The 17,819-nt window shown below is 40.7% G+C and overlaps 1 protein-coding gene across 1 annotated transcript; it reads right to left on the reverse strand.

Annotated features, from left to right (window-relative positions):
- Window positions 1-503: 503 nt before the first annotated feature.
- ctxn3 (cortexin 3) lies at window positions 504-11,441 on the reverse strand. Its single transcript, XM_072659168.1, has 2 exons — window positions 11,082-11,441; window positions 504-2,719 (listed from the first exon to the last, which is right to left on the reverse strand). The coding sequence occupies exons 1-2, from the start codon at window positions 11,110-11,112 to the stop codon at window positions 2,391-2,393; spliced, it is 360 nt and encodes a 119-aa protein (XP_072515269.1). The 5' UTR covers window positions 11,113-11,441; the 3' UTR covers window positions 504-2,390.
- Between the last annotated feature and the right edge of the window lie 6,378 nt (window positions 11,442-17,819).

The raw sequence follows: 17,819 nt of genomic DNA on the forward strand, positions 1-17,819 counted from the left end.
ACCACTATTATGCCATTGGGAGACACTCAAAGTGTGAGTAGTTCACTCTCGCTACACCTTCACTACAGTGGCTCTAGAACATCCCACAAAGTTAGCAGTTTCTGAGATGCTACCCCCTTTTGCCTGGTTTCCTATTATCAAGCCTATTTGTCAGTTATCAGTTTGTTCTAAACTGGGGTGGTCATAATTCTCAACGGCGTAACAGTGGTGCCCCTCAGGCCACTGATGCCAGAGGGGACCAACAACTAGTGCCACGGCCACAACAGACTAGTTAACCGCTACAGTAAACACCTCCATCACCTAATACAGTCCATGCCATGTCTTACTAGTGTAATTTGAGCCAATGGTGGTTAGTCCCACTATTAGTTATGTGGTAATACTATGATTTGTATGAGTTGACTCGATTTGTTTGAGTTGACAATGCTTACTCAGCTTTTTGTTAACCACATTTTAAACTAGAACCATATCCAGTGTAGAGTAAAAGGGAGACAAAGAAGGGCTCGTTAATGGTTTGGAAATTTATTTTTAATCTCAATAAGACAAATGCATGTCTGACGGTGGAACAAAGACTCCAAGTTACATTTGTCTGAATTATTCATTTTCAGTTTTATACAGTAGTTGAACTACTGAAAATCTATATTATAGACTATAATTCCTCTCTTCTACTGCGCTTCTAACGTGCTCACACAACGTATTTGTTGTTACAGCATGTAGGTCTAATGAGCCTCACTGATTTGGGGATTTCCAAATCAAACATTTTTATTTATATTGTCTACAGTGATGAAACATACAGAACTGTGTTCAGAGAAATACTGTTAAGTGCTTTGTATCAGACACAAGCCTATTCACAGAGAAGCAAAGCAGATTCTCACAGTGAACAAAGCTTAAGAGAATACCAACAGGCTCAACAGCATTGTACACCGCAGTGAACGCATCTGTCCAGTCTGTAACACATTCCTCTGCTGCCTTGTGCATGCAAAACAGTGGCAGTCGTCTTCGGCAACCATGGCAGTTCAAATCGTCATGTAACCTGACATTCCTTAAGTGCTCTCAGTTTCTCACTGGCTCATTCACAGTGGTGAGAAGACAACGTAGAAGTGCAAAGTAACGTTATTTTGGCTGGAGCCACATCATCGTATCGACATAAGCAGTAAAATTCAGGCAGATTGTTAGGTTAAAGGACTAAAAGCACTATCAGAGCAGAACTATTTATTTCAGAGCAATTCGGCCATCAATGAACATTTTTACACGCAACTTCATATTTATCACAATCAGAATGAGTAGGAAGCACTGTTGAGAAGTGGCCTTTCCTCATCATTTGCTTTTAGCGATGAATTTTCTCAAGGCAAATTAGCATTGTTTAGCTGTTAAGGGTGCATCTCCCCTGGCTACTGCTTAAAATGTAAAGGCTGACAAAGCAAACCACAGCCATTAATCCTGATCATATAAAGAGGACCAGGGAGCGGATCATGTATTAAAACAGAACTGATCTAAATTCAGTTTATTGTGCTAATGAGGCAGTATATGCTGACTGTACAAGTTCATTCTGAGATCACAATTGAAATGACTAGTGATCGTTTTTAGCAGATACATATATGACACCATGTTGCCGTGGGCTTACAAACTATAATGTCACACTGCGGCTAAGAAACAAGCCAATAGTGTCGTTCATGGCTTCTATGTCACAGACGAATATGTTACTGAAAACTTGCCTAAAGTTAAGTGTCAAATTTGGCTTTATTAAATAAAAGGCCCTTTTAATTAGCCATAAGCACTACATAAACACATCCTAATCTAATGAGTTGAAGCTGCATTAATAGTAACAGTGCATACCTTAAGGCTCATCACGTTAATTGACAGAAGCGTTTACCTATGAAGTATTTATGAAGTGCTTATAAAGGGTCATTAGAAAGAGTTGTCCTCTACAGGTGTCTACTTGGCAGTTTACAACAGTGCAGATGGTGTGAGTGTAAAGAGGAAGGGGTGCATTTAGAGGGAGACAGTGATAGGGCTACCCTGTACGAGTGGGGCCACGGCACAGAGGAGCCATGGGCCAGTCCAGAGTGCTTCTGGGGTCACTCAGAATCCCCGACTGCTCCATTCAAAAAGACTCCCTGTTTGTGAAAGAGGCAGAGTGTATGTGACTCAGTATTTTCTAATTCGAGGAGAGGACCGATATTTGCGATAAGCTTGTCATGTCACTAACCATGCACCAACTTTTAGGTCACATTGTGTCATTTATGTTTTTGTGCCTGACCAAACAGCATTGGAGTCTGTAGTTGCGCGTGTTATGTGTGTGTCTGTGTGTAGTTTGGAGTGTATCCTGTCCCAAGATGTTTGCCTTGTGTGTGTGTGTGTTTGTGTGCACTGTGTATGTGTTTGCGCCTACTCTATGCCAGCGTGTAATCAAACTGGCCCTTCTCAAGGCCGTCCAGGCCGTCAGCCCAGGTGGAGGTGGGCATGCTGCGGTACGGATCCAGCAAGATGCGGAAGCAGCGTACAATCAACATGCAGAGGAAGACGAAGAGAAAGATGACGAAGGCAAAGGTGGTCTTCTGCTCCAATGTCATGCCAGCGCCGGCCGCGGGGCCGCCCGCCTGCAGGGAGGAGGTGAAGGGCTCGGCCTCCATCAGCCAGGAGAACTGCAGAGGGTAGTCCCACACCAGCCGCTCACGCATCCTCACACGCGCACGCCCTGGCTCCTCCAGATGGACCTCATCTAGAGAGAAGAGATGAAGAGAAACTGTATTTTACTGCTTGCACTTTATTCACACTGTTGGTGATGTTCTGGTGGCATAACCAGACCACAACATGAAGCAATAAGGCACATTTGCATTTAACAAGCAGCTAAAATAGCAGTGTAAGACAAGGGAAAAAGTGAACTGAAATTTCTGCAATATTCTATATTATTTATTACAATACACACTGTTGTCTGATAGGATTACCTTCATTTTAGTCTGCTTTAATACTACTTATCTGTTATTAGGGTCAATCATTTTGGCCACACAAAAAATCTCAGAAGGTGAATAAAAGGGTTTAGATAGGTCAGCACATCGTATAGAAACGGTGTGGCTGTACTATTTATACAAACACAAAGATCAGATCAGTATTGGATGAGACTCAGATCAGACAGTGGGGCAAAATAACCTGACTGGGACTTATCTAATATAGATAGATAGATATTCACTGAAAAACGATTTTATTTTCAGACTTTGTGACTTTTCGACTACTCTGACTTTTTATTTTCTGTTTTTTGTGTGATAATTTGATTTAGGACATGTCGGACATGGCTGATGGCTGAGCTATTTTTATGTTCAGTAATGTTAGATCTGACAACATATGACCGTATTCAGTTTATCTTTGTTTTATCATTAGAGGTCAAATAGTTTAAACAGAAATGCAGCTCCTAGAAATTTAAGTAATTCAGGATTAGTTAACAGTTACCGTTACAGTTACCTGTTCAGATTCCAACAAAGACATGACCCAAAGCTAAAATAAAAACAATGTGTGACAATACTGCATACCACATCCTACAGCTTACTGCAATGAATGACTTCCATAAGAAGTAGTAGATGAGAATGATAAATGAGTGGGCAAATACTGCACTGAGTAAGGAGACAATGAATATGTATTAGAGGAAACTGAGAGATCAGATCAGCAGGGAAGAAGTGAGCTTCCCTTCACTGGCATGCGTGTTTGTCTGCACACACACACATACACACACACACTCTCTCTCTCTCTCACTGACACATTGTTCTCATTATCTCTGACCTTTTTGAATCCTGCACTGTTTATCTTTGATTGGCAATGTGCTTTTAAGCATCAGGAGCAGTGTCCAATGACTTATTCTTTCAGAGTAGACACTGCTCACTGAGATGCTGTGCATGAAATGTATTGCTGGGTGTATTTTATGCTTCTAAGCTGATGGGGTGTCAGCATGGCTGTCATTTTTAGCGATGACAACATGCTTCTCTTCATTGTGCTTGCTGCTACAGGCTGTGCAGTATTGATCTGGCATTGTGAGCAGTTCATCTAAGCATATGCACGGGGGATGCAAAAGGATATAGACATAAGGTTACCTTTCTAAACAAGCATGGTTACTAAACAAAAATACCAATACATTAAACTTTTCAGACAAATTAAGTATCACATCATGCAGGGCTTTTCTAATGCTTTGTGCACTGTCTCTCAAGATTAACTGTACTTTACTGTGTGGAAGTAACTACATTTAAAACATTGTGGAACTAAGAGAACCCATTTCCTTGCAGAACTGCACTATGGAACTCCAAGTGGAAACATCTAAAAAGGACTGCTTATCAAGTGCTAAAAAACTTTGGCCATGATTTCTTTAGCTTTCTGACTTTCTGTTGCTGTATTTTTGTTTGTGGTTAAATGTGATCTGCACTGTAACCTTTTTATGTGGTTAGTGGTGTTTGGAAGCTCTGCTGTTTTTTGATACTCTGTTAGAATGAGTACTCAGCAGGGGTATCAGATTAGTGGTGTTAAAAAAGTCTTTACACTGCTTCCTCCAACAAGCACGTTAGTAGTAATAAAATGTAGCTGGTCAGTGTTCTTTAAGCACTGACAGTCTTTACAGTGTGCTCACAAAATTCATGAAGAAATTATAAAATACTGTCATACTGCTGACCTCTAAGACCATGTAAATGCTGTAAGATTCTGGACAGATATTTTGTTTTTAGCTTCTATTTATTTACAAAGCCTTTTTATCAGTTCTATAATATACTCTTTTTGGACTTTTTTGGATCATGTTGGCACCAGGTACTTTAAAAACACTGCAGTACATGTATAGTGGTATATAGTCTAAAACAATGAGTGTAGAAAACATTGTGCGCTGTTGTTCCCTTCTATTCTATGAAGCCAAAACGGTCTGCCATGTTGTTAAATTTGCAATCAGAGTGTGTGCAAGAGCAAATGTGCCTGTCTGGTGCAGATGTGGCTTCCATAAATGCACTATTAAAACTAGTATGCAGATGCTTTCCCACTGTAAAACAGTCTGCACTGCAGGTCTACACTGCTTTGCTACCTTGTGAAAATGTGCCTCACTGCTGCAAGCTGGAAATAATGTTCCTGTGCCTCTAAGCAGTAAAAACAAAGGACTGGATCTCAAGCTTAAAGACCTAATACCTACCTATCTATTAAATCATGCCAAGATTGGACTGACCCCAATCTCAAATCCCATAAAATGATCAAATTAACATTAATCCTAAAAGAACACCCATAATTCTTATACAAATTATTTGGAAAATGCCTTTGGGAAATGTGATCCTCCAGGACCTGAATGTGACATTCTTGATTTACAGTTGCAGCTACGTCTTTCAAAGTCATCAATACTTCATCATACTGCATAATCAGGGTTATAACCAAACACTCATGTTCAGAATGACAGTTTTTTCTTGCAATTAGCAACTTGCATAAGCTGGGGCATGCTAGGGATTGAAGACTTGCTGCAGCAGATCTGAAGGTAAACCAAGCTTTGTCACGGACAGTTTCTGTCAGATAGAGCTTTGGCAAATCCTTTGGTCCTCGGTGCTTCTGCAGGGACTGTGATGATGCTAGCTGAGTTGGCAAACAAAGATCTGTGAAACGGTGGGATGGCACAGCTGATTCCCAGCCTGGGCAGAGGGATGCTTCACACCACTGTGGAATTCCAAACGATACTTTCTATAATTTATTGCAGGTCACGTTGATGGCTATTCCATAAAGTAACTGGTTTGCTATATATTATCTATTATCTGACAAAAACCTTAATTATGTGTAAATAAGTAAATGATAGCAAATTATACTGTGCAATGTATTTTACAATCTACCTGCAGTACAGATATCAACAGGTCAGTTCACTGTGCAAGATACAGAACAGAGGTCTACACTAGTTCATGTTTTATGCATTACAACAAAGCCACTCCATGCCTTTGCCTGAGGAAGAAGCTGAAATCAACTTATAGCCTTCTATAATGGATTTCTATGGCCTTACACTGCAAAACGGCACTTTGGGTTGCCAGGTGTTAAAGGTGTATAGGGGATCACAGAATTGGAAGCCTACTCATGCCCAGCAGTAGGCTACTGCTGCTAAAACTCATCAAAGTCAGGTACAGCAGTTCTCTTCACAGCAGATCAATGAATGCTACATACTCAGTCGAAACTAGAGGATCAGCCACAGCTCTCACAGAAAAATTTAAAACAAAGAAAGAAAGAGACTGAGAGATTGAGTCTGTCAGACAGACAGACAGACACAGAGAAATGTGATGGCTGAATTCACATTGCAATTGCAATAGTGCAAACAAGATAACCTTTTTAGAACTTCTTTAGGGGAGCAGAAAGTTGCACAGTGAACTGTGGGTGCCTGGCAAATACATTAATACTAAAGAAGAAAGCTTCTGTGCAAATGGCTCCCAGCAACATTCAATAATGATGGCTGCATCTGCAGAACTCTGAACATCTGCTACAAAACATTTACATGTCTATAATCACACACTCCAAAATAACACCAGTACTGAACATGCAAGCTAGTCTTACTGCAAAATGAGTTGATGACATTTTTTTCTTGATGAGCTGAGAGATACAGAACAGTTCCTGAAATTGAAAGAAGCATGTGCACTGACGTGGTACAGTAATATTACCAGATTTTACGTAAAAATGACTTGGGTTACGCTACTTCTCCATTTACAAGTCAGTGGAGCACCACAATGTTTCTGAAGCTGATATTTTAAGGTAAAAATGCTACATAATGTCACTTTAAGGAGAAACCCCATCCAGCATGCAATTCAACCTCTGTGAAAATGTTACTTTTTCTTTTTAAAATGAATAATTGTTTTCACATGACCTTTAGCAACTAACCAATAAACTGCAACCAAAAATTTTCATATCAGCCTTTCTTTGATGTGGGGGAATTTAGCTCACTCTTCCTTCCATACTGTTTTGAATTGGATATACCAGTACATGAGCTGCTCATCTGAGTTCAAGTCAGGACTTTGACTAGGCCACTCCAAAACATTTATTTTGTTTCTTCAAAGGCATTGTTTTGGATCATTGTTTTGCTTCATAACACAATTATGTTTCAGCTTCATGGCCAGATGAACCGAGAGTCTACTTAAGAATACAGAGCAGCATTATGAGTATCCAGAGTAGACTGGTCTGTTCATAAAACATTATTTCAAAAGCTTATTGATTGAATGTGCTTTTTTTTGTAAATGTAAAATGAGCATTGATGTTTTGTTTTTCTCGTTGCTCTGCCATAAATGCCACCTTCGTCCAGCCCTACATTCTAAGTCATGAATACCTAGCTGAGGCTATAGAGACCTGCAGTTCTCCTGAAACCTCTGGTGGTTCTCCTAAGAAAAAACACTAATGTCCTGAGGGTTCGTAATTTTGCAGATTTGCAGATCAATGGCTCTCAGTGGTTTCATGATTTCTCAACCCTGGCCCTGGAGGCACCCTGCCCTGCACTTCTTAGTAGTTCTCTTCTCTTTCTTGCTTTTACCCACCACAACCCTCAAAGGACTTGTTTATTAACTGATTAGTTGAATCGGGTGATATGTTGGTATGGTATATATTTTTTTTCTCCCTCACCTCCATCTGTCCTGTTAGTCCGTAGAACGTTAGCATGCCCACTGATCTTTGCTGCGGATGGTTGCCTCATGCAGATGTTACCCTTAGAGAGCAGGGCATGGGGTTACAGCAGTAGAGCTTTTTTCTGGACACTTTCTGATTCACCTTGAATTTGAGCTATTGCTATAACATACTGCTTCAAATTTACATTAGGGCTGCAGAATACAGACAAAACACTCATTTTGCGATTACACTGCTATACCTCGATAGTAAAGCTGCAAAAGCAGCATGCCTTGAAATATTTCACATGTGAGCTGGTGAATCAGTAATGTGATAGGTTTTAAAACATTTTTAATTCACTACGATTTAAACTCCTTTTTATCAAAATCATTGTTCAGGGTGTTCAAAGCACAATCCTGATTCACACTGTACCTTTTACCTCTGTGAGATCAGTACTGCAAAAGCCAATATTGCAATAACAATTAAGAAAAAATGACATATTGTGCCGTCCTAGTGCAATCAATAACACAACAACGAGAGCGCGTGTGTCTCTTACATGAAATCTAGGCTTAAAGACCACAGTAAGGAGACATAAACCAATCCACAACTGGGAGTCTAGAGCAACCTGTTATAAATATTCAATGTGACAAGTGTGATATACCTCAAAAGTAAACAAAACCAATTTGTGTGATCCTGATCTAAATTCATGTTCTTTTACTGCTTTCTCATTTTCCAGAACATCATCATTTTCCTGCCATACAGGCAGCAGCAGAAATACTGTAGATCTTTCTCAATTCTGCAATTCATTGTCTAATGTAAGCCTGTCTTTGCACATCCTTCCAGGTATGAAACATCAATGAGATTTCTCAAAATCACTGGCAAGACGAGGCGTCAGAACAAAATCGGCTTAGCGTTTTCAGCTCAGACTCGAAGCGTTAATATATAATGACTTGATGTGACTCACTGTAACTGACTCAAGCTGTTGTTGGGACTGGAATTCCTGCTACTGAATGTAGACTGCAGTATCATTTCACATCCAAAACTATTCTGCACTGAAAGTACTTTTTATTTAATTTCAAAAATGCTTTAATTGAATATTTATGACCTTGGTATGAAATGTCAACTCAAAAAGTGCTGCAACCCTCATTAAAGACCTGCACTCTGAAATATCCTTAATTACGGGCCAAAATAATAAGCTGGCAGAAAAAACAGGAATCAATTCTGTGGAATCAATATTCATTTAGTGTGTGTAGGAAACCCAAGGGATTAAGCAATAGTTAATGGATTAAAATTTCCGTCACTGAAATGGTAAGTGAATGCAGATCTTGCTGCAGTGTGTGGGTAGTCGCACATGATAAGAAAGAAAGGGGGGAGAAAATGAGTTATCCAGCAGTTCCATGCAGGGGGGGTGTGAGAGTGAGGGGCATGCCTAATTCTGATGCTTCATTATTGTATGTAATGAAAGAAAAGAACCTCATTACATGCGCTCCGTCTGCCAAGAGCATGTGAATTGGAGTGAGCTTGGACATTTCAGAAATTGGCAGAAGACGTATTTACATGGGTTTCAGTTTGCTCAGCACCCGTGAGAGCAAACAGGCCTCAATTATTGTTATCAGAGGTTCCACACTCAAATACACAAATTACCTTTCTGCACTGCATCTACGTCAGCCGCACATGCAAACCTGGTTTCCAAACAGTTTTAATTACAACTGACAGCTTACCGTGACAAATAAGGGGAAATCAATTTTCCTGGGCTGCGTATCATATTAGTTTTTCTTAAATTCAGCCCTTGCATATCTTATTAGTCCTTGTGAAATTCAATTTCAAGACCATTTACCCTTTTTCGAGTATGAGAGTGACACAATTCCAGATAATATCCTAATATCAAAAGCTGTTCAGATAAGAGACAGTCATTATAACCATCAAACAATGAGCTGCCAATTTGAGCTATCACACTCTGATGACCCAGCGGGACCCACGACGCAACTTGGAAATTTGCCTGAGAAGAAACTGAACACTTTTCCACATTAAGGCACAATGAGGAATCTGCTATTGGCCAAATGTCACAATGTCAAGGCGATGCTGTATGTGTAGTGACTTAAACAGCCTTCAAGGGGGGAAAAAATCATTTAGTTGAAGCTCAAGAAAGCATTTTCAATCTTACAAACATTTACTCCGCTGAGCTCATGATTCTCTGATATCTCTAAGAGCTGGCATTTCCGACACACATGGGAGCTTAATGTAACAGTTAGCTAATCTTTTTTCTCCTCAGCTCCTTCTCTGCCAAGAGTCTGTTCGATTTTCCAATCATGAATCTTAAAAAGATCAGATCAGACAATCCAGTAATGTACTTTCCATTGGACTTTCACTGGATGCACAGTAAGGGTGTTGCAAGCTGCACTGCATGCAATTTTACTGAATCACTGAAAACACTGACAGCACAAATTTCCTGAAAACACAAAAACTCACACATGCTCAGTAAAATCTCCTACGCAAATGTAACAACTACACTGTTGTGGCACTTCTCTATATGCTGTTGGGTTAAATGGTCTCCTGTGCAACTGTAGATGTTTTAACAGTACTGATGTGACTGGTTCATACAGGCTCCACAGAAAATCTACCTACTGTTTGCACAGACGCCTTAGAGAAAGGCACTGCCTTGCCTGTTGTGCAGTGTGTGTGTGCAGTGGCTGGGCTGCTTCTTTGGACACTGAATGAGTAAGCATCTATATGGAAGATACGTGCAACAAATAACGCCAACTGCAGTGGTGGCAGAAAACGTGGCTACTTCTTTTGCATGAAACGATGCCTTGGCAAATAAACCATGTGAAAGCACTGAACCCTCACTCATACGAATGAGTTAATAGACGTACCTGGGTTACATAAGTCACAGGTTACGGTTTTAACACCTGACATTTGCTGGGATGGTCAGCAGGAATAATTAGGATGCATGAAGTGAAGTGCAGTCTCCAGGGTTGTACATTCTGCTGTGTTAGATATGGTCACATAACTTTAGTGAATAAATGATGTAGCTAGCTAACGTAATGCTGTAGCAGAGAGAGCCTGCAGCAGGTTTGCTGGGTGCATGGTGAACAGTTGGTTAGTGGGTTAATGCAGTCTACACAGTGCGTGCATTAACGTGCATTAACAGAAGTGGCTACTTCAGCAAAATAGCGTGTATACTATAATAAACACTGCCGTGGGCTGCCTCTGATACTTTTTTTTTAATTATTTTTTTTTTTTAGCGCAATTCAAGGCAGTCCCCGGACATTATATGGCTCATATGAACGGCTGGATCACATTTAGCCAAAGCAAACGACCAAGCAGTGTCAATGCGGTACCGTTAACCTTGCTTTCTTACGATTCAGGCTCGCGTCCGCTCAACAAGTGCAATGGCAGGTGAGAAACCTGTCGTCATATCGACTCTCCGTCGGTCCTCGTTTGGCTTTTCACGCAGAGCCGCGACCGAACAGCGACCCTGACTACGACAAGCCTGCGAAAGAGTTTGAGGGTACCTTTGTCTCCCCGCGGGAATGTGGGCTCCATTTCCAGAGTTAGAGTGAAAACCTGAGGGGTTCGCCCATTCTACCACCTTCCTCCTCCTCCTCCTCCTCTTCCTCGCCCCTTCGGTTCCGGCACACGGAGGCGAAGCGAGGCGTACGAATAACGCACAAACAAGGAAAGAAACTGCGGTCCTTATCTTTCACTGAGAATCAACAGTGGCCTCCTCCTCCTCCTCCTCCTCCTCCTCCTCCACCTCCTCCGCCCTCACGGCGCCTGTAACGGTCGCCCTGAGCCTCGGCGCGCGCACTTGCGCCTCGCGCCGCCGATGTGCGCGTGAGAGTGGAGGAGTGCTGCTCACTGCTGCTGGTCTTTTTATTTCACACCCGTATTCAGAGCAACCCCACCAACCTGCGTTACGTTTGGTTAGTAGTGTAGCCACCCGCACTACGATTGGTTAAGAGGTTAAACCGAACGCATAAGCAGCTCTCCGATTGGCTAGTTAGTTTCCCGCTGTCTGCGTCGGGATTGGTTAGGAGTTTTTGAGCTGTCACGAGCTGTTCGCTGCTTGGCCAGTGGGTTCGCTACCTTCTCTAGGATTGGTGGGTGGAAGGGGTGGGCGGGCAGATGAATAAAATATCGATACTTTCGATACTGATTTTTGTCTGAGAATCAATTTTCAAAAAATATATATATAAATATGTATAAAAAAAGTAAAAGTCACTTCTGGGTGGATAACGGTTAGCAGATGTGAGCGCCATTTAACAATAAACACTATAGAACTTCAACCTGCAGTTTTTTGCCTGCTCCTGAGGCGTAACAGTCAGCTACAAACAGAACAAACATCTACATAGATCAGCTTTATCAATGCTATTAATAATATTCTACAACACTGTGTCCTCTACAGCTGGATTTGGCCATACGTATCTCGCTGACTAGCTTATCTGTTTGCTTTTCAGCCACGATGCAGAATTTCTCAGTTTAGCCAGACAACAAAAATCCAAAGTCTAGTCTGTCTAATAATGCTTTGTGAAATGCTGCTCTGCTTGAGGTAAATGTAGCTGTTAGCTGATCTACAAATCAGGCAGTCCAGAATGTCATGGTCAAACTCATTGAAACATCACCATTGAATTGTTCTCAGTCTGAACAATGAGGATAGCAAGCCAGCGAACGGGTGAATGAGTCTCAGTGGTAAAAGCATTAAGCCTTACTATTCTTGAACAAAACTAGGCCCTTACCCTGTGTCCTCTTGGAAACATGCCTAAAATAGACGCCTGTAGACAAATTTGTGATGTAAGTGTGGATGTTGTAGTATAGCGTTCATTTCTGACTAAATGCATAAGAATGTGCTTTATGAGTCTGACATTATTTTGAATAGAGCACGTTCAGTGTAAGCTACTAAGCTTTACTGTTAAATGAAAACATTCAGTTGGTTTCCATTTTAAAGTATACAACAGCGGCAGATGGTAAAAAAAAAAAAATCCTGACGACCAATAAAAGCCTGTATGTTCTCTTTAATGAAGTCATGTGGAGATCCAGATTTCCCCTTGAAGCAAACTGTGATGCATGTGATGCATGTTATCATTAATCCTGAAGGTTAAATTAAGCCACAATATTATGGTAGAAGTTAAAAATGCTCATTAGAAAGACATCACAGACATGTAGAGAACAGTCTAACAGCTGAGATTTCCCAGACTGAAGCCACACTGGCAGTTCATTTATGCCTTGCACCCCACTAAGGCTTCAATATTTAGCCTGTGTGGATCTATACCACAGGTCTCCCCGTTCCGGGAAGGCATGGGCTCTTCCTGTTAGTATGGGGTTTCCCCCAGTAGCATGCTCGGTATCTCCCTTTGCTGGACCAGGCTACTGCTGGGAGATCTTTGACTGCTCAGCAGGTGTGTTGTCAGGTACAGCTTGTCAGGATGAGGTTTCCCTGGTGGTTCACCCCCCAGAATACCATCAGAGGCAGGTGGTGTTGCGGTTGTGAGGGAGCAGGTGGTAGTCATCCTTGCACCCAGCCAGTGATTTCATTTCCATCTCCTGCGTGCAGTGGACTGAGGCACGGTGATGGAAAGTCAGCAGGATGTAGCTGGGAGCTAAATTGATTTCAGCGCAAACTTGCCGCTCTGGTAGGCGGACTACGTGCCCCGTAACAGTAGGTGAGGTTTGGCCCTTATGCAACAGCACTACACAGCCTCAAAACCCTATTTGCCATCTGCTTTGCACAACTGTCTGGCAGGCATATGTAGAGGGAGCTTTTTTTTCAGGTGAGATAATGCTGTTCTTTCTTGAGGAACGGCGTATACTGTGATAAGATGTATATCTGAAGGCATTACTAGGTGCTTATGGCCATCCAGCACCCATATAAGACTAATGGACATCCCACAGACAAAAAGTATATTCAATGAGGAAACAATTAACAATGTATTTGCATGTTTCATCCACAGATATATAGATATTGAGAGATCCAGATGTAAATATGTGACATTTCTTATAGGGACATATTACGCCTATTTTTTTCTTCTAATGGAAAATTTGAAATAGTTCAGGCCAGTGAACCGGTACAATGAGTTATCCTACACTGAAGAAAGGATGTGACTACGCCCGTTTATCTACCACCACCCATTAAGCATTAACAGTTACTATTACTCTCTGTGAATCTTTACTTTCTGTGAGTCAGTCAGAGTGGAAGTCATACCACTGCAGTGTTTCTTAGGAGATAATGACTCTTTTCTCTGTGTAAAATAGGCATCACTGGTACATTTTTTGTTTATAGTTTTAACAACAAACACATTTTTCAGAAATTCTTACACTCAAAAAAAATATTGAAGCTACTATCATGATTGATGAGAATAAACAGTGGTGATTTGGTGGCTCTTGAGTCATCAATCATCAAGAATCATCAAGAGGACACAGGTTGATGTTTGTAATACCACAGCTATCCTTGGTTGGGTTGGTAGGATATCCCCCTGCGTAACCCAATACTCAATACAATGCCAGCAATACAATATTAGCGTTCATCTATAACCATCTTCAGCTGTCCAATTCCTTTATTTTAGCAGCAGTTAAACAAGAAGTGCATAGCTGGCTTCATGTGTCTTGGAGAAATCACATGTAAGCTGGGAGCTCTGGAATTGTGTGATCCAGCAGTCCTAGCTAGAGGGTCAGAATAGGAAATATGCAAACATTCAAGATTACCTCAGAATTAGAGGCATCCTGCAAAAAGGAATGGAAATCCAACAACAAAAGACTTTTAGCTGCTACAAAATGCACCTGCAAGCTGTTATTTCTGACAAAATAGGGGTAATAAATATAGAACAGAATGGAATAACTGTGCATTAGTTGTGTAATGTTTAAATGTTTTGCTAAGGATGCTTAAGCGTTTGCATAAGGCTGTATGAACGTGGCGTTTCCAATAAATCTTTCCCTTGAAATCAGCCCATGAGTGTATTTTTGCATCATTGTCAACACTTCTCCAAGCATTAAAGCAAGAGAGTGTCAGATTCGAACCCTCTTGCTCTCAGATGCACATAGGTTGTCAGCTTCTTGCTGAAGCAACGTTGCTATTTGTGGACAGAAGAAGTTTGCTCTAAAAGTCTGGAACATTTCCAGAGCTGTTTGGGTCTTCCGGAGAAGTTCAGCTCCTTGTTGTGTTCAGTTTGTTCAACTAACGCACCAGGGGAATTCTCTGCCAATGCTTCATATTGGATTTGCTACTATGGTGACAGAATTTTTTTAAATATACAGGCACTGGCCTGTGAAATCTCCCTTTCATAAAGCTATGCATGACTCAGCCAAGCGTCCTGCTCATTTATTTAAATGAATATTAGTTCAGAAGCTAGCTTACAGCTTAGGATAAAGCCCCCCCTTCAGTCAGCCAGTCAGTTAGAGATAATGGTGAAATGAGGCTTCAATCAGTCTTCATTTGGCTTGACAGTGTGCTGTCAATCAGTTTTGATTGCCCAGCTAGGCCCAGGGGATTCATGTTACAATTAGTGGCACTGTTCTATGGGGGTATCTTTTTGCATCATAGAACAGCACAACAAATGTCCACGTCTACAATCAAACTCAAATAATGAGCCATGTTTAACCTATTGGTCACCATTGGTGCCATTTCTGAGGTAGTCTGTGGTCGGTTTTGTCCTGTAGTCAATTCATAGTACTATGAATTATATTATGTGTTTTGCAAGTTTTCTTTTCTTTTCTTAACTGAAAGCTGCTATGCTACGCACAAGTTTCCTTGATTACAGCTAGCTTACATGTACTGTTCTTGCAGTCCTCTGGTCAAAATGTAAACAAATCCTGCACCAATGAAATGTTTGTGGGTTTGAGTTTCAAGGGATTAATAGTTTCTAAGCTCTTCACAGTCCAACCACAGGTGATAATATTCAGGTATGAGGTTGGAGGCAGCATTTCGTCATGACAATTTATCTAAATAACAATCTCTGGCATCCTCTTACTTAGCTTCTGATAATAAACACAATGCTGTATTCCATTTGAACTGAGATGTTGGATTTTCAGAGTTTCAAGCAGCAAATTTAATTTAAAGTCCAAGATGGCTGCACCATACATCAATAATAATGAAAGCAGTAGTATTATACAGTTTATTAGCGCTTCTATCTATTTGGGTTTAATCAGATGTGCACAAACTACCATCTTACTTCTATTTGTGGACGTGATGTTTGGATGCATTGTCTGGTATTGGTATTACGTGGGACAATTCTAACTGTGCTAACCTTGGGCATGAAAAGTGGGAGATATTTTAGTTAGATTCACCATAAAACACTGGTAAAGGATTATCAAACCAGTTATATTTTTAAAATAGTGTACAGTTATTGAAATGTTTAACTGGAATGCAGTCAGCACGGGTGTGAAGTCATTCCAAGCTTCGACATCCGACTTCCAAAATAAAGGAAATGCAGCCAAAAAAGAAGTCAACATTAACAGCAGTTGATCAGTTCATGCTTCACCCACAAATCCTTTGTCATATAACAACTGTTGCTGGGTTGGACAAGCTTTGCAGAACAAAAACAAAGAGGGGGGGGGGGTATAGCAGACAGTGTTCTAGTGCACATCAAAATGCAAAAGGGTGAGATGGACACCAGCTGTGATTTTGTCTGACTGACAGACAGTGAGTGAGACAGAAATCCCTTAGACAAGCCACAACGAATTTATCTACTGAATTTGTCCAACACCAATGAAACACCCCCTCATGGGACTCCTATGAACTTCTAAAGGCTGTCCTGTCTTTCTTCATTCTTAGCACACCAATGCACCTGGCTGACTCTTTAGACACAGACAGCTCGAGGGTCCTCTGCAATGCCGAGCCGAACCATAAAGGATCCTCGCTCAGTTCTCCTTCAGGCCATGCCATAAATCATTGATGAAGGATTACGTCTTCGCTCTTGAGTTGCAGAAAGGACTTTCTTGGTATGCATAGAGCCTACAAGTCTGGCATCCATTGATCAGAGAAATTATGAGGTATTCACTACCAAAATGATGATTAGGCTTGGGCAGTTAATTCATATGTCGAGTGCCAATATTACTAATTAATATTTTAGTTCTAACATATAAATAGATCAACTGTTTACAATATAATATATGGCACTTACTTGAAGGCTATACAAACAAAAACATTTAAAAACAGCTAATCACATGTACTACATTTAAACCTTACTTGGTTTCTATCTGGTATAGAATGCTGGGGTACATGCAAACAAAACAGAGAAAGTCTTGTACATTTGTTCTCCAGTAGAGAATAAAATGAACGTGAGTCTCCAGAAGAATTGTGCCAATGCACCAGTTCTGCAATACATTTGTTTGAACCAAGAAAACATAGAAATTCATTGATATTGGTTAGGCAGGTCAGGAATTAAGAAGTGTCACATGTGTTATGAATTCCTTAATACCTTGTGCTAGCTCTCAAAAAACGCGAGCTCCTCTAAGCAGCTGGCTGAGACTGATGTCTACAAAGTAGGGAAGGCTATTCAAAGCCCTTCCAGCTTCCAACAATGCCCACTGTACGAAATGTCATCCAGGATCACTTTCTTAACCTGCTTGTGTGCTGAACAGAAAGGCAAAGCAAGCCACTTGTATGACAGCAAAGACCTACAGCATAGCTTGCACAAACATGATATGCATTGAAGAGCTTTCAGAAGAATGCACAATTAACTACTTTAAGAATCACAAGCTGAAGCTTTTGGATTGATTCTCACAATTCCTTTGGCTGAACTAAACATCACTGCAAATCTGTTGGTAGATGAATAGAAGAACAAGAATTCTTTAAGGAAAGGTCATAAGTCTTTAAACAAAGATCAGAAAGACTCCTATTTGGCCTCAGATCAGACTCCTACCAGGCTATAAAACGTGTCCACAAGCTGTGATATTTGCCAAGGGGGTGTCATTAATTAGTGGATTCTGAACATGACGTAATTACTCTTTATTATACTATTACTTGGTATTCTTTACATTCAATATAAATTAGCTGTATTTGCAAAAAAAAATAGTTTTTTATAGTTTGCCACAGAGCTCTCCTTCAAAATATGTAATGTGGCCAGGGTTGCCTACACATGTTTGTACAGCTTTATCTATGTATGCTATTGTGAGCTGTGCTTGGTTCACTCAAGAACCTTAACGGAACAATATTTTTGTACATTTTGCAAAATAATCCCTTTAAGGTAAAGGTTCTATACCAACTGAAGATTACATCCATGTATCTTTAAGACTGCAGAAGGTTTCTTCCCTTAAAG

The sequence above is a fragment of the Salminus brasiliensis genome, chromosome 16 (genome assembly GCF_030463535.1).
Source record: "Salminus brasiliensis chromosome 16, fSalBra1.hap2, whole genome shotgun sequence".
Taxonomy (NCBI): domain Eukaryota; kingdom Metazoa; phylum Chordata; class Actinopteri; order Characiformes; family Bryconidae; genus Salminus; species Salminus brasiliensis.